This window comes from Anopheles stephensi, chromosome 2, assembly GCF_013141755.1.
Source record: "Anopheles stephensi strain Indian chromosome 2, UCI_ANSTEP_V1.0, whole genome shotgun sequence".
Taxonomy (NCBI): domain Eukaryota; kingdom Metazoa; phylum Arthropoda; class Insecta; order Diptera; family Culicidae; genus Anopheles; species Anopheles stephensi.
In genome coordinates, this window is record NC_050202.1 from 7,967,919 (window position 1) to 7,990,933 (window position 23,015).

Consider the following 23,015-nt stretch of genomic DNA (forward strand, 5'->3'; position numbering starts at 1 on the left):
GAATTGCCATCTTCTCACCATCACGCGGGATGCATTTTGTTCGCCGCTGTGTTGCATTCAGTCACGGGCAGCAGCATTGGACCTTTTGCGCTGGGTTGGCCACTCGCCGTCATAGGTTGCAGTCTGACCGATGGACATCATAAAATGATTGCACTTTTCCTCTTTTTTTCTCTCTCTCTCTTTCTTTTCTTTTTTTTCTGTGTGAACTAGCGCCACTAGCAAGCTAACTATCGCACCATTAACAACATGGATTTTATACAGGCAAAAACACTCTCCCAGCGCGGGAATGCTACACTTTGCCGTCTGCCACACACACAAAAAAAACCCCAGGAGGCCACACAGTGCAAGTAGCAACAGTGGTAAAAATAGCTTGACGCAACATAGAAAGCTAGCGAGTTGGCGGGCAAAAAGCATTCACGGCGCGCAAAACCGAACCACGGGAATTCATGTTCAGCGTTGCAAACTACAAGCAATTTACACGATTGTAGCCGGCATGCGAGTGTTTCTGATTTTATATGCTTTTGCCTTTCGCTTCTTTTGAACTCGCGCGCTTTACAGATCTACGTCCGCTTGAAGCCGAGCGGAACGAAAGCGGGAATGCATCAAATGATCAAATGCCAACACTAACTAAGCCGTCGGTATGGAAAATATTGCACGCACATACACAAAAAAAGTAGCGCTTAATAGCTGATAGATTTCAACCAATTGCTGGTGGCAACACTGTTCGTTTGTGGAATGTAGTTGGTTGATCGTTCGATTGGTGGACATTCTCTGTCCGCCGATTGATGGATTGGAGAAAAATGGTGAAGAGAAGCTAAAAAAAAGGGAGAAAAATCGGTCCATTTCCCGACCCAGCTACTGGCATTGTACGGTAACGGTCAGCATTTTTATTCTTTGAAACGCACAAATAGCACGTTCCCATCCTTCCGTGTGGCTGGCAATCCGAAGCGTGTGTGTGTGTGTGTGCAATAAACCGTACAAGGTACATTTTACTGGGGTAAACTTTTCTCAACATTCCAGCTAAACGAACGCTCGTTTGTTAGCCCGTTATTATGAAAATGCAGTTCTGAGGGTGGATAACATGGTTCTGGCTTTTCAGCCTCAGTAGCTGGCATTTTATATGCTTCCATGAAAGTGAAGCGATTTTCAGTTTTTCTAATGAAGTGGAAAGATACCGTTACCCATAAACATTTTTGCGGGGAAGGTCGAAAATACGTTTACAGCTAATAAATATCAGTTCACTGTATCATAATGTATGACAACAGAAAAATAAACGAAACTTTAACCTCGCTTATATTATGAAAGTACACAACTTAACAGATGATCCAAGTTAGGACTAACTTGGAAAAATAAGCAATTAAGCATTTAAGACAGCAGGTACATCAAACAAAGGAATCCAGAAATGTCTGCCAAATATCCAAGCAATTTAATAAAATAGCAAAAAATATGAAAAAGAAGAATGTGAAGTATAACAAAGAAGTAAAATAATGAGCACAAAATAAGAAGATGAAAAACTAAAAAGAATGTCAAAAGAACTAAAAGAGAAGGACGCAATTTTAACAAGACGAAGCAAAAACACAACAAAATCAAAAAGGAAACATTAGAGGAAAAAATCAGAAGTTATACACAAACAACAAAAATTAATTATCGATTATTATCACAACAATTAGAATGACTATAATAATAACGATAGCAATAATAATAAGAAGAGCGACAAGAATGGCAATCATTGCACGAATAACTAGAACAAAAACAACGTCGAAAACATGCAAATAAAACAAGAAAGTATCAAATACATCTAATGATTTAAATCAAAACAACAGAACTTTTATAAAGTTGATGAAAACCAAACATAGAAAATACAATCGCATACACGCACAGACGAATAAAAATAAGAAAAAAATCGGCCAACGATATTTTATTTCTGCTACCATCATACTAAAAATGCTTCTTCTTACTCGACCAATCGTTTGCCACTAGCGAAACGAGATGACCTACAAACGAAAAAAACCCATACAAAACAAAGAGCTAAATCACTAACGCCACTGCTTGGCTACTCCGCTATTGCTCCGTAAACCATATCGCATCGCTCCAACTTTTCCCCATTCGTCACGTATCCAACGGTGCGGAAAACCTTACACTCTTACGGATTGGATTCCGATTCTTTCTTTACCTCCGCTTCCAATCTCCCATCCAGCAACCACTTCTGGCAAAAGTGACCGGAAGTCCTTCCCCAACCGATAGATCTTCTTACCCGCCAGAAGAATGATCCATCCATCGGCCCCGGACTCGCTCACTCACTCACTTGGACGCTTATTATCCATCATGTCACGGTTGTGTCAAGCAAAACCCGTACCAAGGATGACCATCACCGTATCGTACACGACACTCTAGCAGCCGGATATGCCAAAGGCAACCTTTATTTCATCGTCACCCTCAACCGGGAGCGCTGCTGTTAAAGTATGTCACCGGATTCCGGCCACGTTTCGTGTCCGGTTATGACAAGGTTTCCGCTTCGCTTTGTACTGATGATTCTTCTAGCGAGCCGGCCGTTCTGGAACCATCTGAATTGTGTGCTCTTTGTGCCACTTTATCGACAGGGAGAAGGAAAAAAACGCACGCCGCGCGCTCACACACACAATTCGGCACAGATAGTCTTGCGTCTGTCATTTGAGGACGGGAACCTCGTTTGGTGCGGGCTATTTCGGAAAAGCAATCCGAACGTACTTCGATCGCCGTTCTCCCTCGGCCGTTCGATCTCGATAATTGGAAAAGTGAGCAGAATAAAATTTCATTATCACCTTCGTTTCGTTTGGCCCCCCACGTAAGCACGCTTGTAGGACGCACGGTGTAGATTGTGTGAGTGTGTGTTTGTGCCTTCAAGAAGGTAGGATGGAAGATGAGATTATTTGCTGTGAGAAGCTGATTCCTCAGTTTATTTTTCGCTTCTCTGTACATTTTGCTCCGTTTCACTTCACTATCTTAGGGACTTTAAAAAACTGCTCGGTTGATCGGTTAAATATTTGAAGCGCTTCTTAAGGGGTTGCCTATAATTGTGTGACGTTGATTTCGGTAAAGTCCTCGATCCCTACCACAAAAACAAAACATTTATTCATATTTTTTAAGAACATAGACTTCTTCATCAAACAAAACACAAAGAGTTGAATTTTACCGGAACAAAGCCAAATGCGTGTCAGCCTCCAACCGATGGAGACGCCCAGTGTTTCATTCCACCACGCAATGGAGGCGCCTAATACTTCTTAAGCACCAAGCGACCCCATTGCTTCTTATACAAAAATCTGAGACATAAACCGACTTCCGAAATGCGTTACCAACCAAGACGAAAAAAAACGAAAGACAAAAATTGGTAACTCCTTCTCGAAAACTGTCTACCATCGGAAACAGGGGCTTCTTCCTTTCCTGCGATTTGGTGTCAAGTCACGTATAAACATGCCGTTTACAGACTATGACTCCTGCTATCCAGTTAGTCGTAGTGGCGCTTCGAAGCCCCATCCCATCCGCCTGCTCTTCCAAACCATGAACCTAGTTTTATGGCTACTAAAGCAAACATTTGTGCCCGGGCCGCTGCCGCTATCATCATCATTCCCTTCGGCCGCCGACGACGACCCAACCAGCTGCCAGGGGAATGCTTTGTAACGGAAGCATCTCCCCAGCATGAGATGCTCACGGAGATGATGGTCATAAAAATAAAACAAACAAAAAAACTCCGTCATGTTGGCCAATGGGTCAACCCGGCCCTGGGTTGTTGTTGGGCAAGTGGGGCTTTATTGGCCAAAAAACTTTGAACAAAAAAACCGGCAGCCGACCGATAACGGCTAACTGACTCGAAACGAAATGGGGCTCAATGTAGAAGAAACCATTAATTTTCATTCTTTTTCCTGGCACAAACGCGGCCAGTTTACCCTTGACTTTGGTCGTTTGCTGGACTTGTGTTTTTGAAGCAGATGTCTTGTGTCTTTGAGGTGGTTTGCGAATTCTAGTCGCCGTTGAATGCTATAAGGAATACAAACAGAAAATTCTGTAAAGAACTTTCAACATTTATTGCACAAAATCTTACCACAGCATTCTGTCTCATAAAAAAAACAGGCTTTAAAACTTCCCTCTGCCAAACTCAGTTTCCTCACCAAGAAACAACATGTTTCATCACACAATACAAAACGAATCGTTTACCGGTACGCCTATTTCTGGTACGTACTGGAGCGCAAACGGCTCCATTTGATAGATTGTGTATCCTAGATACGCACGATCCCGCTCCCATTCGTTAGTGCCGACTCATGGGAGATTTATAAACGCGTATAATTTTCTGCTACCCAAAGCACTACTATTCCTTTTGCTGATTAGTCCGACGGCAGGAACACAGCACGGCGAGCAACAACAAAAAAAAGAACGACAAACCATTGCTATCCCAATGCCATAAAGCAGCATTTCTTCATCACCACCACTCAGAAAAACTGCTCAGTTCATATCGGGAAGCTTGCGCTTTCGCAACCGAGAAACCAACCAAACGATATGTTCCGTACGGTACGGTGGTGAAGATTAATGACGACGCTCCGAACATGGTTGAGTATTTTTTTGTTTTCACTTGTCTTTTCTTCCATCCGGGCGACGTTGAGCATTTAATAGCTCACTGAACGTTTGTTTGATATGTATCAAGAGTAATAAACTTCCGGAAAGTGAGGGTGCCTCGCTTGCATGTTTTCTTAACGCTGGTGAGAACTTTGCTAGGAATAGATTGTCTCTGGTTTGTCTTATTCCTTCTAATAAAGTTGATAAATTGAGCAAACTTGCTGAGAAATCAAATAAATTTCTAGAACAAAATTATAGCAGATTTTCTACTTACTATAGCTTTGCTGAACCTATTGAACAGCAAAACGCTTCAACACTTCTTCTACTTGGCAACGTCAAACACGCACTCAGGAACATCCGAACAAAAGTCCGCTCCATACCATGCACCACTGCCTGCCTTCCGAAGAACAAAACACATATATTTATATTTATGGCAACAATTTTTCTCCCAAAAGTGTGCCAAATAAATCAAATCAGCCAGAAAATTCGTGATTTTACATGCGCAAGCACGTTCGAAGTTTCGCTCAGTGGCAGTGGCGTCATCATCGCCGGCAGCAGCCAGACAACACATTCGACGTTAACCAGTTTCGAGCTCACTCAAAGAGCATTCCGTAAAGCAGGAAAAACTTTTTGCTTTCCCGAATCGATTCCTTGTGCGCTTCGAGCTCTTGTTTTACCCCCGAGTAAGCAAACGCATTCTGTGGAAAAGCTAATACATTGCAGCTTGATTATCTGTACTTTGGCTTTAATAAAGAAGCAGAAAGTAATACAAATAAAAGTCCGGCGATCCAAATTCTAAAATCTTAACACTTCCGGCGCAATCTACTAAGCCATACTTTGAAGTTTTATCGACCATGTTTATTTGGCACCATTTTGTATTCCTCCCAACCCTCGACACGATAACTTTTCGAATCGTGTGCATTCAGTTGTGCTTCATGGTTTAAACGACAAAACTGCTTCGTTACCGATCACACTACCGACCTGGTACCGGCGGAACTAGCCAACCAGCTCTCTAGCATCGGTTAACGTTTTCGGCATAAAAATCCTATTTTTTACTTCCGAAGTATCCATCTCAACCCAATCTCCATCCGGTGACGGTGCCAGCTCCGATCGGCACAACAAAAAATAACCCACCATGAAGGGTTTCGCTGCGCCCGGGTAAGCTATTAGAAGTACCGAAAGCGATCCCCACTCAAAACAAAAGAAAGCGGCAGCCGAAAAACAACGCTACACCAGCAGTTTTGGGGCCGGTCCCGTTGAAAGATCGTACGAGTATTAAGGGATTAGTGGAGGGGGCGGGGTCTTCCGGATTACCTCTGCAAGCCACATACCGGCTCCCAGATGAACCGGTGAAACCTCACCAGTAAACATCACCGAACGCTGGGCTCAAGCGGCCCAACCAGAAGAAAGTCCTAAGCACCATTGTGTAGGTTTATCCACAAGGCCCAAATCGTAACAAAGCGCTGGTCGAAGGCCGGGGAAAATGGAAAACGTTCCATCGTAAAAATCTCTGATACTAGGAGAGTAGAAGATTTTCCCGCTAATACCAAAGCCCAAAAACGAGACCACTCACCAGGCCCGAGCCCATCGAGAGCCGAGTCCTCTCACACTATGTAACCTCTCGTCCAGGACTCTAGGCGGACTGGCGGGTAATACAAACCGACAACGTTTTCGCAAAAGTTACCGATCCCTTGGACCAACTTTTCGGCTTGGGGCCTGGGATCGTAAAACCGAAAAAACCGTGGAACGAGAGACAGGCAAGAACCTGAAGGCTAGAAAACAACAACAAAAATGACGCTCGCGAAACTTTCGAACGGATATGGTTGGCAGTGGGGCTTTTTTTCTTCTCCTTCTGCCATTCGTTGTCTTTCCCGAACGTGGTCAAAATCCCAACGAGCCACCCCACCGGAAAAGAGTGTTCCTCTGTGGGGCCACATCAAACGAACGGGTCTCACAACACGCACCCCAATAAGTTTCGCAAAAAAAGGACACCCACAAAACAATACATGACAAGCCTCAGCAAATAAGGCGAGGCCACCCGATCTACCCGCGACCCAGACACCGAGAACGCTGTGCTGAACGTCTCATAAAATTAGATCATCAAATCTATAAAAATAATCAACGGCAGAGCGAGCACGGGACAGGATGGCGCACGAGTTGGAAGATGTCCCTGCCCGATGTTCAGGGTGCTCCGAACGCCAAACTGTCGTAAAACCAGGCCAAATGCCTGGCGTCCCAGCCGAGCGCCCGAAAAATGACTACGAACAGTAGAGGTCCTCCTCATTCCATTGTACCGTGATAAAAGTCAACTGAGTCATCGGTTTTAGTGAGTGACTTCCTTTTTTTGTTTGAGAAAACACCCCTCGGAAAGGTTTGTCTCGGGGGGACAGTTGCGTTCGACAGTGGCGTTGCGGTGTCGCGTTTCATTATTGCGCACACTTACGCGGAATGGACTGCTTATTGTTCCTGTCAACGATTTCCGCGGCTTTCGCGAACGTTATTGGGCATTGTTTGTGTGTTGGCTTTCTTTTTCCCTGGAAGTTCCTCTCGCAACAGCCATGTCCTTCGATTGCGTTCGCCAGAAAGTACGGAGCAAGAACGTTTTATGAGACTCGTACTCGCCGAATACTGAGAGAGTACTTCCTAGGGCGAGGAACAATTTCATCGGTGATGGAAGAAAGAAGCGAAAATGTGTACGTACGTATGTACACTTGCACTAAAATTGCAAACACGTTTACGGCAGATGTAAACGTCGATATGACGCAGAGCGCCTAGAGATATTTCTTTATTACTCTGATTGAAAGATCTTCCTCTGGCTACCATTTCTTTCTTGACTTTTGGCTTTTTTCCGTCTTTAGCACCATATTTCGAGCTGGCTCTTTATGAAGGAAATGCATATTCTAAGGCTAATAGCATAACGTGTACAGTAGATCTGCAGTGTCAGAATTTTATACTCCAGAAGACTGTAAAACCAGCCTCCGGAAACATCACCTTCCGCGATGGGTGTGTCTGGGATTATACTACTTCCGCCCCTATAAATCCTAGCGCGAGTATTTCGGGTGCGTTTCTCTGAACCAATTAAAATGCACTTAAGAATACTCAGGATCTAGGTATTATATCCCATCAAAAATGGCAGATTTTCGAGTGTGTAAAATATAATTAATCCTCAAAGTTATGAAAGCTAGCATTTATTATACTGCAAGTTAAGCTGTAGCTGGGTACCTCATGCTCTGGTATTCTGCGATGGTTTATAGACGATTTATAACTTAAAGAAATATGATGGTCCTGTTGGATTAAACTGTTAGACCTTGTTGAAAAGCCAACGATGCCGAGGATACTGGTTGATAGGTGAAGTTCTAATACGTTCTAGAACAAACTCAGTATGACTTGGTTCTGAAGCGTTCAACGTCAACAATATTCATAGAGTTTATCTCTCACTTAAGGAACTTTGAGGAGCCTTTTACCTTAAGAAGGATTTAACTTTGGAAAGCTATGCCAAACACCAACTTGACGACAGTCTTCAACAGGGTAAAGTTCTCTGTTTTCTGAGAAGTTTAAAAATTGTATCGACTCTGTTTACTAACTCTCCATTGATTGCTAAGCCTTTACTTTAATAAATAAGTCCCTCTAATAATAAAAATCCTTTGTTTATTGTTTACAACTTATAAAACATAACACTGCCTTATAGAAAAATAATTAAACTCTTTCTATAATGAATCGATCAGCAACAAAATTGCCCGGCACCTTTGTGAGCGCTCTTGCCATCACGGACTCACTCACTTCAATGACACGTTGAAATTGTATACAACCACTCACACCCTTCAGCTTCGCAACGAAGGGCTCCTACCGGGGTGCTAAACAAGGTGTAAACTGATCCGACGTTTGCATGCACACGACGTCCCAACATACCGAACATTCAAGGATACACCCTTGAAATAATAAATAAGCAGGTGACGATGAAATGACACCGAGCTGCGGTACCACATCCAAGGGGCACCGGTGAGAGAGAGAGAGAGAGAGCTGGTGGGAAAATCGGGAGAGCAGCGGTGGAGTATTTTTTTCTCCTGCTTCTTCCTTTATTATTGAATTGGTTCATCGTTTTCGAGGTGATGAAGCTTGAAGTCGGGGGCTATCGAATGACGATGGTTTTTCAAGACGCCCTGTCATGATGGCACCGCTCACAAGTGCCTCTCGGGCTGACATTAAAGATTTAACATCTTCACTTTCAGCGATCTCTCGCTCGGGTGGAGCGATAGGACAGCGCGGTGCTGTTGATGGTGATGATATTGGAGCTCGCTTTTATGGAACCGAGATTTCGTATCACGGTTTAAAGCTTGCCTGAATGGATGTTGTGAAATTAGAAATGATTTCTGATTTTGAGCTAAATCAATCCCTTTCTTTCCGTTTCATTTCAGGTTGTTTAGCACAGAGAGATGTCGATCACAGTCTGGCCAGCAAAGGAGTCGATCACACATTCCACCGAAATTTAGATAATAATCAATTCGTCTACGATTTCCAATCCGATCACTCCACTGTACGTGAAGAAATATTTTCGAAAATATCGGCGAAACGAAAAGAAAAGCCATTTTCTTCTTCAACACGTGTGACTGCCTCGGGGCGGGTAGTAAGCAGTGGACGTAAGCCAAGTGTAGCTTATAACAATTTAGATAATGTTTTACATATGGCCGAGAAACTTCGTGGAGATGTTAGAGCTTCCACAGATGGAACGTCACAAGCCCCATCGAACTTTCGGGATGTTTCGAGGCCAACTTTAAGCAAGTTTCACCTCTCGAACGTGTACGATCCTTCTAAACATCGGCGACACAGAAGATCGACGAACACGACAGACAAAGTCAAGAGCCACTCTGCTCAGGAAACCCCAAAAACATCCTCACTATCCTCCACAGCCGATGGGAAATCCTCTACAGAAACGACAGCCAACATTTCCAAGCCCGTATCCTCCGATCCCACCAACGTCAATGGTGCGGATGCACAGAATCTCAGTAGGCGTACCAACGATGACACTAATAGTAGTAACTCCGGAGACAAAACAAGCCCAGCTGTGATCGATAGTTTAAAAGCGAGTAATTTAGATCAACAAATTAGCCCAACGCCACCACCTCCCGACAGCCCCGCCTCCCGCCGGGTAGCGAACCCCTCGGGAAATTCCCCAACATTAGATGCACTAAAAACTGCACAAAGTTTCCCGCCAACGAAACCCCCCGGGAAGCGGCATCCACTTTCACAGTTGGCCGACAGTCCAACGGAACGAACAATTACACCGTCGCATTCTTCAGTGACAACTGACAGCCACCATTACGGCCGAGAACAACCACCCGGTGCCGGTGAGCCAACTTTCATATTGCTTGACGACAGCGTCTACATTACACCGGCTCACACCCACCACAATGGCACCATCCGGCCACATTCTCCTTACCCACCGTCCACGCGGCCCCGAGACCTTACGCTTGACTCCACCAGCGAAGCCATTTTCGGTGGGCGAAACTTTGACGAACAAATCATCTTTCTCAATGGACCGGATCTGCTGGAGACAAGTGTCGAACAGGAATCATCAGCTTCTCGGACCGGGCCCGGTACCCGGGATCGCCGGCTAATGGGAAAAGTTCCGCGCGCCGCGGTACGGTCACACGGTGAATCGGATCGGCGGGAGCACCATGTACCGGTGGACGAGGACCTGCCATTAGCTCTGCCACTGAGACCAATCATTCGTGACCCGGCCGAGGAGCAGCTGGCGGAGGACAATGTGGTGCTGGTGTACGCCGACCAGCACGAAACGGTGCGGCTAAACTGTGAGGTTGACGCCGACATTACGACCGGTGTGTGGCTGAAGGACGGCCAGATAGTGCACGCGATGGACAAGAAGTCACGAACCGCTGACATCCGGTTTGTGCGCGAATCGTTCGGCGCGCTTACCATCTCGAATGTGATGCTCGAGGACGACGGTGTGTGGCAGTGTGAGGCGGAGAATGCGCGCGGATTCTTCTTCAACGGGCGGCCAATAAAGCTGATCGTGCTGGGTAAGCTGGCGATAGAAAAGTTCACGGGAGATGTCGGGAAGATTCCCAGCCGCACTATGGGGCGGCTAAGGACAGAAGGTGGTCAAAGCTGTCTTTTTTGTTTGAAGAAGCCGGAAGATCTTTTTCATACTTCGTACTTTGACATCCAGAGGGCGCCTCTCACCAATTTCATACATTCAAATATTCAAATATTCTTTTTTCAAATTCAACAAAGTTCTGTCTTAAATTATTATTCCTTTTTTTGTTAAATTCCTTATTTAAATTATGAGTTGACTTAGTAAAAATTCACATATAAGGCTCTAATTTTCGTACATTATCTGCAAAAAGGGGTGTGCGTGAATGAAATACTGGGCGCCTCCACCCAGAAACATATTCGATCATCCAATTTTCTTTGAGCGCTGGACACAGCTCAAAACAAAGTATATAAATATAGTTAGAGATTTTTAATAAAATATTTTTATTTTGTATTAAATTTTATTATCTTATAACACATAATAAATTTTTTCCATTTTTTTAATTATTACCACAATAAGAAAATGTTATAACAATATGGAGATGTATTTCCTTACTTTAAGACCACACCGGCCCTATAGTGAGGATGAGTCGCCCAGCTCATGTCAAAAGTTCAACTCCCATTCCGCTACCCTAGCTACCTTCCCACGGTGTGCCAACTCGTTAGACGAAAGAGCGCACTGCAACCACGATTGATTCTTATTGAAACCAACCATCGCCGGAAACCGGCACCACGCACTGTCTGCCAGCCAAAGCAGAACGAGGACGAAGAAAACGGGAGATAGGAAATGAAGTTTTGCTCTCCGGTGCTGTTGCAGCCACTTTTTTGGACGAATGCTCTTTATGGACTTTGATGGTTCGATTTTGCTTTTCATTTTCGGATCACTTTTAGCAAGTGTGTGTGTGTGTGAGAGAGAGCTTTTTTTCTTATCTTACCGGAAACAGAAGAACAAACAGCTTGGGAAACTAAATCAATCTCTCTGTGCTGTTTGGTAGATACGTGCAAAGGCACTCCGGACCGCTTTTTTCTTCCCTTCTCCAGCTACTGCTTCCGTTGCAATCCATCTCCAGGACCTTGAAATTGGATTAAGCTCAAGGATATAAGAGCAAAGTTTTCATATTTCGCAATGATAGCACTTTGGCAGTGTGCCTGCCCGCTTCCTTAAAATTAATTCCATTCCAGATCATTTGACTTTTCTCTTCATCGCTTGTAGCACTTAGGTCGTGTACGTTGGCTGAGGGTAGCCCCTGTTTAGCTGGCTTCACCCTACCGAGCGGTGATAAAAATAAATCACAGTTTCGGAAACATTACTGATTCCCCCTTTAGTTTCCCCAGCAAAAAGCAGGGGGAAAGAGCACAAATTGCGCCACAGCAAGAAAAGATGCTTTCTTGTGCAGTTTGAAAGATTTCAATCACGACTAAACCCTTCGCCCGTTGCTTCTTACTTCCCTCCAGATCCACCAAGGGAGCCATATTTGCTGATCGATTCTCGGCGGCTCGATGCGGGCAACATGTTCATCCCGGTGAAGGAAAACTCCGAGCTGACGCTTGCCTGCGTCAGCGAGGGAGGCAACCCGAGGCCCACACTCACCTGGGAGGTGCTGCTGAGTCCCGGCATCGACCGGCACGCACAGAAACTATCGAACGACGTGCTGGAGCTGCAGGAGATCAAGAAGGATAAGGTTAGTTAGCTGCCGAGGACTTGCTAGCCCCGTGCGTGTTGTGGTTGGCAGTCGGGTGGGAAGGCTGGAGCAAACTTTTTCCCCAAGACTCGAACCATGCACACTGGGAACGAGAACGAGTAGCAGTAGCACTTTTGAGCTTGTCGAATCCGTTAAAACTGGCAAACCCGGGCATCCCTCGTTGTGAAATGAAACATTTTTGCAGTACATCGAGAAGCACATTTTTTTGCTGTTGATGCTGTGTGACATCGGCTGCGCCCGAATGTTATGCAATGCGCAATGCAACACGTACACGGAGATATTCATCAACGCTCTCTGCTCTGCACTGCTCTTCCAGGATTCGGCGGACAAGGAACCGTACAAGATCAACACCGGTGCCATATCGGAGGCTCGGTTGCCCGCCGTCTTCCGGGTGCATCACAACGCTCGCATCCTCTGCATCATGGAGCATCCGACGCTGAAAGTACGCCAAAACGCTTCGATTCTGCTCGATGTGCAGTGTGAGTGGAATTTTTCATTAGTCATATCAATGGCCTCAGCCACCAACACACACACACACACATAATCCCACGGATGTCCGTATCCGGCAGAGTGCGTGCTGCTGCACATCGTGGCGTGCCGCTGTGTCAGCACATACATCTCGGGTTGCTTTTTTGATTTCGATTCCGTTTGCGAAATATGAACTGTGGGAACACACTCACACACACACAAAAAAAACCCGGCCAAACTTTCCCTCACTTTTCGGGCAGCGCAGTTTTCCCAGAATTTTCGGTACATTTCACTAACTTTTCTAATACCGTGTTCCGCTGTCGGTACAGACACACCGTCGTTTGCGATCACGCGAACGCCCGGCTTCGGGTATCCGCTACGGGAGGGCATCGAAGTTTCGCTCAAGTGTGATGTCGACTCGAACCCGCCCAGCACGCCGCTGTGGCAGAAGGACGACGGGGATCCGCCGGTACCGCAGACGGGCGATGGATTCCTCAACTTCAGCTCGATCCGGCGCGAACATTCGGGCTGGTACAAGTGTACCTCGAGGCATCTCAATTTTCAGTACTCGAGCATCGGATATTATCTCAGCGTGCGATGTGAGTATGCGTCGTGTGATTCGTAGTTCCAATTCCGCCTTTAGATTAGAGTTTTTTTTTCTAGCCCGCAAAATAAAGAGTTAAAGTTGCCCTTGCACTAATTAAAAAGCATGAACTTTAAGCTGACTTTAATTTCCCCTAGGTTCAGTCCCGGTAGTACCTAAGTAATGAAACCGGGCAGCTTTTTCCTGGAAATAGTTTATATTCCACCGTTCCAGCAAAACCATCCCAACGACTACTATTTACCAGCATGTGAACAATCATTCACATTAATTCCTGGAACTTGCCTTCTAATCAAGCTGTTTATCTTGCTACTCTCGCACACTCACCGTAGACGATCCAGTCGACGTTACGTCGGAACCGGTGGAACAGGATCTCTCCCTATCGCCATCCTCATCCTCATCATCGTCTGCCTCGTCACCCGCGTCCTCGGCTGCCTTCACACCCACCAACGGTGCTGGAACTTATTCCGGTGGACCCTACCCGGGAAGCGTACCGATCGGAACCAACTCCTTCAAGACCGGCGGCCAAATGGAAGTCGAACTCGGTGGTTCCGTTACACTGCAGTGCCCTCAAGGTAAGACGCCCCACGAAATAAAACTGTGAAGATTAAATTGTTCGCAACTTTTGCCAACGCCTTAGCCATAGCAACCACTTCCCGGGTGGAAGTGTTCCGAAGCCCACTTGGTCCAAGACTTATTTGCTTTTTAAAGAAGCTCGGCTGCATATGCCTTCACCTGATAGTCCACTGCACAGGGGAAAAACGGTACGATGACTTGCATGCGAATCGCATCGTTTCTTCGAGTGCCAGTCCCGCACGGAACTTCTTCTTGGACAGCAGCCAACACACCTACTACTAGCTACCGCCAGACAAGGGGAGACAACAGAAGAACAACTTTTTCCCCTGTACATTTGCAACAACAAAAAAAAAACCCCGTCTGGTGCCTTAAGCGCCAAGACTCGAGCAGGGAACCAAATGAATGCAAGACTTTTCTCCTTGCCTTGAAAATTATGTGACATGAAGCTATCAACTTGTACCAGACGGTTGTACCGGGAGCGAGTTCCATGTCGAATATTCCATCGGCGCAATTCGTTGAACCAACTAAAACTTCCCAGCTCGACTCGATGCACACCCCCCTTTTTCCGAGCCCAACTCAGATGATTTACATACTGATCCAACCCCGGGCGAGCCCCCGTCTCGCAAGTCTCACGCTAGTGGCACAAATGGAATCAAAATTACAGCTCAAGAGCTTAGCACGGCAAACTGCATCAAAGCAGCGGCGGCAGCATCCGCACTCGGAAGTCTAGACGAGCCACTTGAAGCAATTGTATCCATCCTAGTCGCATCCATCCCGTCGATAGGCTGGCCTGCCGGTACCATCTCGAACTGCGAAACTTGCCGATGATCCGATTTAGCACCAACTCACTTTTTTATGGTAATGAAAGCAAAGCTACCATACTGTACAGTGAGCCTATCCGCCAAACTTTTTACTTATAAAGGTGGCAAAAGTTCTTCCCCGGAAAGGATCTTCGGACGGAAGTTTTCGAGGATTTTCGAGTGCGGAACTATTGCACCGAGGCAATTGATGTTGGCAAACGTGTCGATGGTTGTTGAGGAGAGAATTTTCAACGTGCTTAGTTTTATAGCTAGCTTATAGTAGATCTGTATGAAAAATACTAGAAATTGAGATCTTGTTTAACCAATCTACTAAGATCGCATTTTTATAGCATTATAGCAAATCATATTTTATCCAACTTTAAGAATTTCACAATTAAAATCTATTCACATAACTTCAACGAACTTCATGCAATTCTATTAACACAGTAAATCCACTATCTTTCACGCGATCAATAAAAAAAAATTCATTCCCGTACCACCTTATCATCCATCTCCGGCTTCAGGTTCGCTCGGCTGCTGGTCACATCTGGATTCGGCATCGGCCCGGCTGAAAGGGCCTGGGTCGGGCAGCTACGCCCAAACCGGTCAGCTTTCGCTAAAGGACGTCGTCTACCAGGATGCCGGCACGTACAAATGTGTGGGCCAGAGCACTGGTAACCGCAGAAAGCTCGAACTGCAGCACCCGCTATCGACCACGGTATCGAGAGGTAAGTAAGCGGGCAAAAAGTCAGAATCTATTTCCCGGGAACAAGCTGATCGGGTCAACTAGTTTTTAATTGTGCTCTCGAAACATTCACCACGGGGAAGCAAAATCGAAAAAAGCGAAAAAAAATGGAGCGCACGGCACGGAAACATACTCCAACACAAGCCTGTTCGCGCTGTGTGACCCAATGGAATGGTTATTGAATATTGGCTTCGCTTCAGTCGGGTTTTCCCCCCTTTTTTCCCAGTTTTTGCTGCTGCTCGCTGTTTTGTTTCACTTACCTTTCAATGGCTCACTCTCGACCGGCCGTGCACCGTGACCGGTACAGCCGCGAAATAAAGCGATAACGGGGTTTCGTTAGCCTGAATAACCCTTGCGCGGGCCAATTCTTTCGCTTCCGGCCATCCACGGACACCGAAAAGAAACCGCACACGGTCATGCATTGCAATTGCATTTCTTGGCGGAAGAGGGCATCGCAACTGACCACGTTTTCCAACAAGCACTCTCGAACACGGAGCAATGTTTCCGTTTACTCGTTTCCTTTTTTTTTTTTGTTTTTTCTTGGTTTTGTTCTGCGTTTGGCCGAATGCTTCAAATCGATTGCATCGCGCGGTTCGGACTATCGAGTTCGAGATGCGATCGGCTAAAGACCGCTTCACCCGTTTGTGCAATTCTTGGTCAGCTCAAGCACAGCAACGAGCAACGATCTATAGATGCAGGGGAGTCGCTGGTCGGTGACTCGGCCTCGCCGGCAAGAGACTTCACTAACGATCCCAGTTTTCGCCAAACGAGAGCTTTATGTTTGGACACCGCAACGAGCTATTTATTGCTGTCCACTCCCACCGACCGTGGGTACACGGGCTTGCGTGTGTGTGTGCCTTTGAAGGACAGTGAAGTTATTTGTCCCGTCGGGTCGGCTCGCCTCGGTTGGCCTGGCAAATGGCCAAAGGGCCTGAACCTAACCTAACATTATTGTCCATAGCTCTGTCTCGAACGGCCGCGTCTACGATGTCTCACTGTGGCGAATCGAGAAATCATTCCTGCCACACAAAAAAAAACGCTACGATACACAACGCAGCCAGTAAGCAAAACCAACCCATCCGTTGCAGCGTTTTTGCTGCCTTCTCTCCTTTCCGCCACTATCTTTTTGCGGTTGTAAAGTAAAAACAGGGAACAATAAAAACATCGAAACAACGGTAGTTAACCCGTTTTCTTTTTTTTGCTCTCGTTTGCTTTTCTATTTTCCTTTCGTTGTAATCCTTACTATTCCATTTCGAAACGTTTTAACAGTCGTTTAGGTGCAGGTGAGGGCAAGGTACATTGCCGGGCACGAATCAACGATGTGCATGTGCATTGGCCCACAAAACTGCATCGTTACATCGCCATTGTAATGAATAATGGAGTTCTATTGTTTTCGGTATGGTTCTCAGTTGGTATTGAGGCTACGTTAAGGTGACTTTTTTTGCTATAAACAGAGGGTTTGTTTAGAGATACAGCTTTGGTGGTCAGTTGAAATTACAAACGAGGATATGGTATCGAAATTGTCTCAGATGAAATCATAACGCCAGTTTAATAAAATGCTTATACTAATAAGGTAGCCTACAGTATCTAAAACTTTTGAAACACAAGTTGCAACTTAGTGCTGGTGCAGCAAATATTGGAGAAGATGGCGAAGCAGGAGCTCTACTCTAACTATTCTCAAAATTTCAAGGCTTGTAAGAATGACAATGGCCAACGTCACATGCCAGATGAAGGTAAATAAAAAAACTCTCAGGGCTCTTTGCTATTACCAAGGGTAGCCAGCGCCAGGGAGATGGGCTTGCCTGTCTCCTTTTCAACCTGGCGCTAGAGAGAGCCATCCGTGACTCGGAGGTGCAAACTCCGAGGACCATCTTCTATAACTCAATCCAGATCCTGGAATACGCTGATGCCATAGACATCATTGGTTTGAGGCTCTCCTATGTAGCAAAAGCCTACCAAAGGATCGCGCGAGTGGCACTTAACCTCGGGTTGAAGATTAACGAGACGAAAACCAAAAGAATGTTGCCTACTAACAATGCCTGCCATAAAATGGAGGATCGACTGCAATGACGAGCTATACGAGCTGAGGGGTGATCTCACCAAGTCATGTCATGAGAATGACACCGGTCCAACCAGCCCATAAAGTACTTTTGGGCTGTTCACACGAATAGAGGAGGCGTGGTAGGCCCAAAATGCGATGGAACGGCCGGGATAATGGATTGACATGGTTGAGACGGCGCTAAACCGTGAGTTCCATCAGGCCAAGATCGCGAAGCGGTTATAGCACCCAATAACTATAGCCAATTGCTTTAAATTCAGCTCATATATTGTGTGTCAGATGATATCGTAATGTAAGCATATGATATCGAAACTTCTAGTTCATTTTGAAGAGACTGAAAATACGTTACCGATGGGAAAAATCATGCAAAGAGCTACTGTTGTGGTACTTTGAGAAGAAATAGAATTTTCTGATATCATCTGCCACACCCCTTAACGTACTTTAAAGATCTTATCGGGTATTTTTACCCAGACATCCCATCAATTCTGATGTTTCGCGATTGGCTACGGCTGAAGAGCGTCTTTCAACGAATTTTATTACTCCTCCAGTCAGTCTGCTTTATTTGAGTGCTGGTGCTCTTTAAATTAAAACCTCCGTACTTAAGATGAAAAGCTACTAAAAATATGCAATTCTTGCACTACTGCAGTACGGGGCAGTCCAGCCACCGGCACCGTAAGTTCGCTAAGAAAATCACGAAGACAACAACAACAAAAAACGCACCCGTCTAGACGTGCACGCTGACGCAAAAGTGGAATCTTCAAGACCCCGAAATGAAATAGTGTGTCTCGAGTGTTGCCAGTAATTTGTGCAGTTTGAAAATGAATGAACTGAAAAGCAACGATGGAGGCAGACGAGGCAGCAGAACCATACAAAAGCCGTTCGTTAGTATTTCGCTTCGTTTTCTGAAGATAAAATTGGCGGCAATATAGTTCCGGGACTCAAGCACAAGACAACTCACACACACACACACAGCTCAAAAGAAAGTCAGTTACAATTTCTTCCTTCTGACGTTAGCGATTCTCTGCGAGCTGATGGTTCTTTCACATCATGTTCGGTGCAGAACAAACCATTTTTTCTGGCTAGCTTCTTGCTAGCATTCATCCTGATTTCCGTTATGGACCATCCTTCCAGACATAAACTAGTTGATGGACGGGAGAACCAAAACAAGCCTTTACTACGTAAAAATAGTTTCGCTGGAGCAGTTTCTTTTCTTTTCATTACTACTTTTTTTCATCACAAGCGAGCGGACGGCTAGTTGAGTGCTGTACGGACTGCACACAACTGTCCAGTTTGAGATTTCAAAGCATTGTAGAATGATTTCTCGACAAAGTCCGTATGTTGGGGAGATGAATGTGGCATGATTTCGTGCCGAGGTACCTTATTTCTTCACAAAAGCTGTCTGGCTGTACATGTACCGTGTGTCGAAGGAAAATATGTTCGCTTTTGGTATGCAATCTTATCTGATGCGAGACATACACGAGACTTGCCTGTCTGGAAGTCATTTTCGTTTGATTATAAATCAAGGAAAAGCATTCTTGAACATTATAAGAGGCTAGCAAAATGCTCATTAAATTCTAAACAAAACCCATGTCACATCGCGTCAACGCACACTCGTACAGCTTTATTTATCTATTATTCATAACGCAGCGCAATGATACGAAATGCATTCCTATTTTCATTAAGCATTTTCTGACAGCACGGTTCTCTCGAACCGAAAAGTGATCCATTTGGAAATGAAATAAACTGTTGACGTGGTCACTTCTGGCCAAAAACACCCGTAACCGTTGGCCGTTAATTTCTCGTCAAGGCACATTCACCAAATTTATTTGACACTGACTAATGACCCTAGCATATCTCTCGCCTGTTTCTAGACACTAAACACCTTAAGCTTTTTTTTCTGTGCTGTTGCCTTCACTGGACAATGGACAAATGAAACAGAAATGGAGTAAAAGATATTCTCATTTCTCGGCGATAAGAAGATTGAAAAAGTGGAACACTAATCATCTCCAAACGCTTCTAAATGGAACGCTTCTCCCTTGCATCCTTCCTTGAAGCGAAGGTCAAACGGGGGACACTGGCGAGAGCGAAAGATATGAGTGGAAAATAAATGACCCGCATCCGGTACACCCTTTTCTATTAGAAATGATTGATCCAATTTTGCCTTCCATTTTTGTGGATTCAAAATTTTTTTTTTCTGCATCTTTTATCATTTTTCAAAGATTTTTATGTTTATTACACTGCTGGCGGTAACTGGATATTCAAATTATTAAAATACTTTATACGTCATAATTGTTCAAAGTCAACAAAAGAATTGACTTTCGCTTTGGTAAACATTATTCACCAAACTTTTTTTCCTGGAACGAAGCCGGACTCTGTGTGTCTCTGCCCTTGGTGAGTGTCTTGTAACGTCTTTCTTACGGTTGTTTTATACTCCACCTCAAACTCAAAAACTGATCGATCAAAGAGCGAAGAACAATTTGTGCCCGCGAGCGCCTCAATTTTTCATTCGATGGCGTTTCGGCCCTTCGCTTTACGACCCGGGCTTCCCATATTAGCCGACGCCTCACTTGATGTCAAATTTATTCCGATTTGCTGCGACAAAAGAAAGGCAATAAAATAAGGCCGCCGCCGTCGCCGCCGGAAAAGTACTTCGTATGCGGTGAAGCATTTGTTTCCCTTTCCAGCAACTTTTGTACTGCTTGCCTTCAAACACTCCAAACCCGCCCTCCTGTCTCCTGTTGGCTCCGGCAACCTTTTCTCGACTGGGCGAAGGTCCATCCCGAGTTAAATGGTCAAACTTGTGCTATCTCCGTGCTGCCAGGAGCCATCTTTTGACATATTATGATGGCGGATGCAAAGGACAGGATTGAGCAAAAAAAAAACCTTCCACCCCGAGACAGGCAGACAGGCCCGAGTGGTTGAAGACTAAAGGAAAAAAATGCGAAAACTTCTTCATTTGTCCTATTTTTCATGTACATCCTGGCTCTCGCTCACTCGCATGGCATCATAAAACGCTATTCCCCCGCCGTGCTCCAAAGCACCCGGGAAGAAGGCACCGCAATAATAATAATCATAATGATGACAGAAAATGGACCGAAAATTTACCTTCCAAGCTATTTGCCGTCACGCAAACCTGGACCCGCTCACCGGACCCACCGGAACGTGGGCATACAAATTGGAGAAAGAATAGAATCCCTTTTCTATTTTTGAGCGACGACATGGAGTTAGACTTCGGTGGAAGGATTTTTCCAAGAAAGCTCTACTCGCTTGCCCCTTTTTGTCACAGTTAAATGTATGAAAAGTGGGGCCAAATATATCACACGCAACTTACAGTCTCACACCGAAAAGTCGATTATACTGGCTTTTTTTTATTTCTCTTTTATTAAAACACAAAACAGCAAGGTAACACTTAAAACCATACTACTGCTGTTAAAAACACTCAAGCCTTTATTATATGACAATACTTTATTTTTTCCAGTCTTAAGGCGGCTATGTTTTCTTATAAATTAAGTTGACAAAATAGATCCTATATATATTACATAAGTGTGCAAGTGAATCTAGTACCGGGCGCCTCCATCGATAAATTGAAGCTTAAGGTGAATTTAACCTTTTATGATTCCTTAAATTTGACCTTTCTTTTCCATAAGCGGCTATGTTGTCTAGAAAAATAGCGATGCCGATCAATATCATTTCAGGACCATTACTCTGTAGTGAGGACTGTCTGTCCAACACCTTCATATTAATAAATCTAGAAAGTAAATAGATAAACACCATGACCTAATTGATCATTAAACCCTAAAGAAGAAGAAGAAGAAGAAGATGATGAAGAAGGTAAGGTTTAAAAATTTCTAGCTTTTTAAGGAAATCATCGTAAACCCTTTTGTTTCGATCTATTGTCATCAAGTACTGGGCGCCTCCATTCAGCATAAGAAGAATTACTACTAAAGTCAATTTATTTTCAGTTGAAGAACAACCGATTAAAAAGCAACACACAAAATATGAATCGTAAAAGTCACACGCACACAGTTTATGGCAAACCACCCGAGCAGCAGCTCTTTCAAAATCTTTACTTTTTAAAGCATGCTGCAATTTTCTGCACTCCATTTGCAAACACTACCATCGCAAGTGCATCTCGTTGCGGTTTCACTTACAAACCTGCCTGCTCGAAAACTTCAAACCAGCAAGGTTATCCAGCTTCCCCTTTTTACCCGGTTTGCGGCCCGAGGTTAAAGCTATTAGGATAATTAAAATATTACCATACCATTTACGAGATTAAAGCAAACCCACCCAAACAAAGGTTGGCGGTTTGGGGGGGTGGAGGTGGCCCGACTGCCCGAAGAAACTCGAATGAAAAGTGAAAAATCAGCCAAGTTATGAAGCTGGTCTCGCCGCTGCCCTGAGGGATGAAAATTTTTCGAAGCCCGAACACGACGCTAAAAGCATCCAGGCAAAACCGTAACCTCCCAACAATCGACAATTGCTACCCCAACAACTTTAACCCCCGAAAATCAAATAACGAATCACGTTGCGCTCGGTGGGCATTCCAGCGCACTTGGCTGAAAATCAATGGAACTGAGGAGTAAAGAGACGCGAGAGAGAGAGAAAAAAACACCGCTTCACCAAATTGCTGCTGATTTCAATTAACCCATACTCGCCCTTTACTCTTTCCTGCAAATTTGCTCCGCTTGCTCGGAACAATCTTTCCAGCCAGTTCGTTCGATTTGGGGTTTATAAACGTATTGACAATGAGCGAAGGAACTGACTTCGACTCGGAACTGAAATGTGAAGGCTTAAAAGGCGCTACGCGGGTAAGGGCAAAAGTTGAAAATTGAAATCGAAGATAATCACCATAAGCCAGGACTTGCACATGCCAGTAGCATATCGTTCGGTCGGTGGTTGGGCTTAAGGAAGGCGAAATCCACCTTCCCCGGAGCTTCAGCTCTGGGCGAAAAGAACTCGAACGAGGTCGCAAGGAATTGGACGAATCCGGTTTTGCTGGTAGCATCGTTAGTCGGATGCTTTCATCGCTCCCATCGATACACGGGCGTGCTGCCTGCGTGGCACTTCCGCCGACCGAAAAATAGTAATAATAACAACAAAAAATAATCCTTTAATATCCTTCTCCTGTCAATCCGTTCTCGAGCTTTTTTTTTTATTTCGCATTCTTTCTCTTTCGATTTGCTGCCATGGTGACGCACTCGGGGTTCGATCTGCCGGTGCAGGACATGGAAATGATTGAATTAAAATTACTTAAGCTGATTTCGGCACATGGAACATTTCCATCTGCAACTGTACGCACGCTCGGCGTACCGCGAATGCAGCAGTAGAATTTGTCCCGTGCTATCAATCGTAAATGGTGCTGACGTCTAATTTCCCCTGTCATTGAGGTTTTTGGATTCGGGAAAATTGAAATTCCGAGCTCTTG

The 23,015-nt window shown here is 44.9% G+C and overlaps 1 protein-coding gene across 3 annotated transcripts in view; it reads left to right on the forward strand.

The window, feature by feature from the left end:
* The window catches only part of LOC118508118, a 53,765-nt gene that overhangs the window by 23,561 nt on the left and 7,189 nt on the right, over positions 1–23,015 (forward strand). For all 3 annotated transcript variants that reach the window (XM_036047626.1, XM_036047625.1, XM_036047624.1), the window contains 6 exons: positions 9,003–10,625; positions 12,094–12,320; positions 12,658–12,820; positions 13,139–13,408; positions 13,743–13,985; positions 15,311–15,514. In XM_036047626.1, the coding sequence (XP_035903519.1) occupies positions 9,003–10,625; positions 12,094–12,320; positions 12,658–12,820; positions 13,139–13,408; positions 13,743–13,985; positions 15,311–15,514 (2,730 nt within the window). The remainder of the gene's footprint in view (positions 1–9,002; positions 10,626–12,093; positions 12,321–12,657; positions 12,821–13,138; positions 13,409–13,742; positions 13,986–15,310; positions 15,515–23,015) is intronic.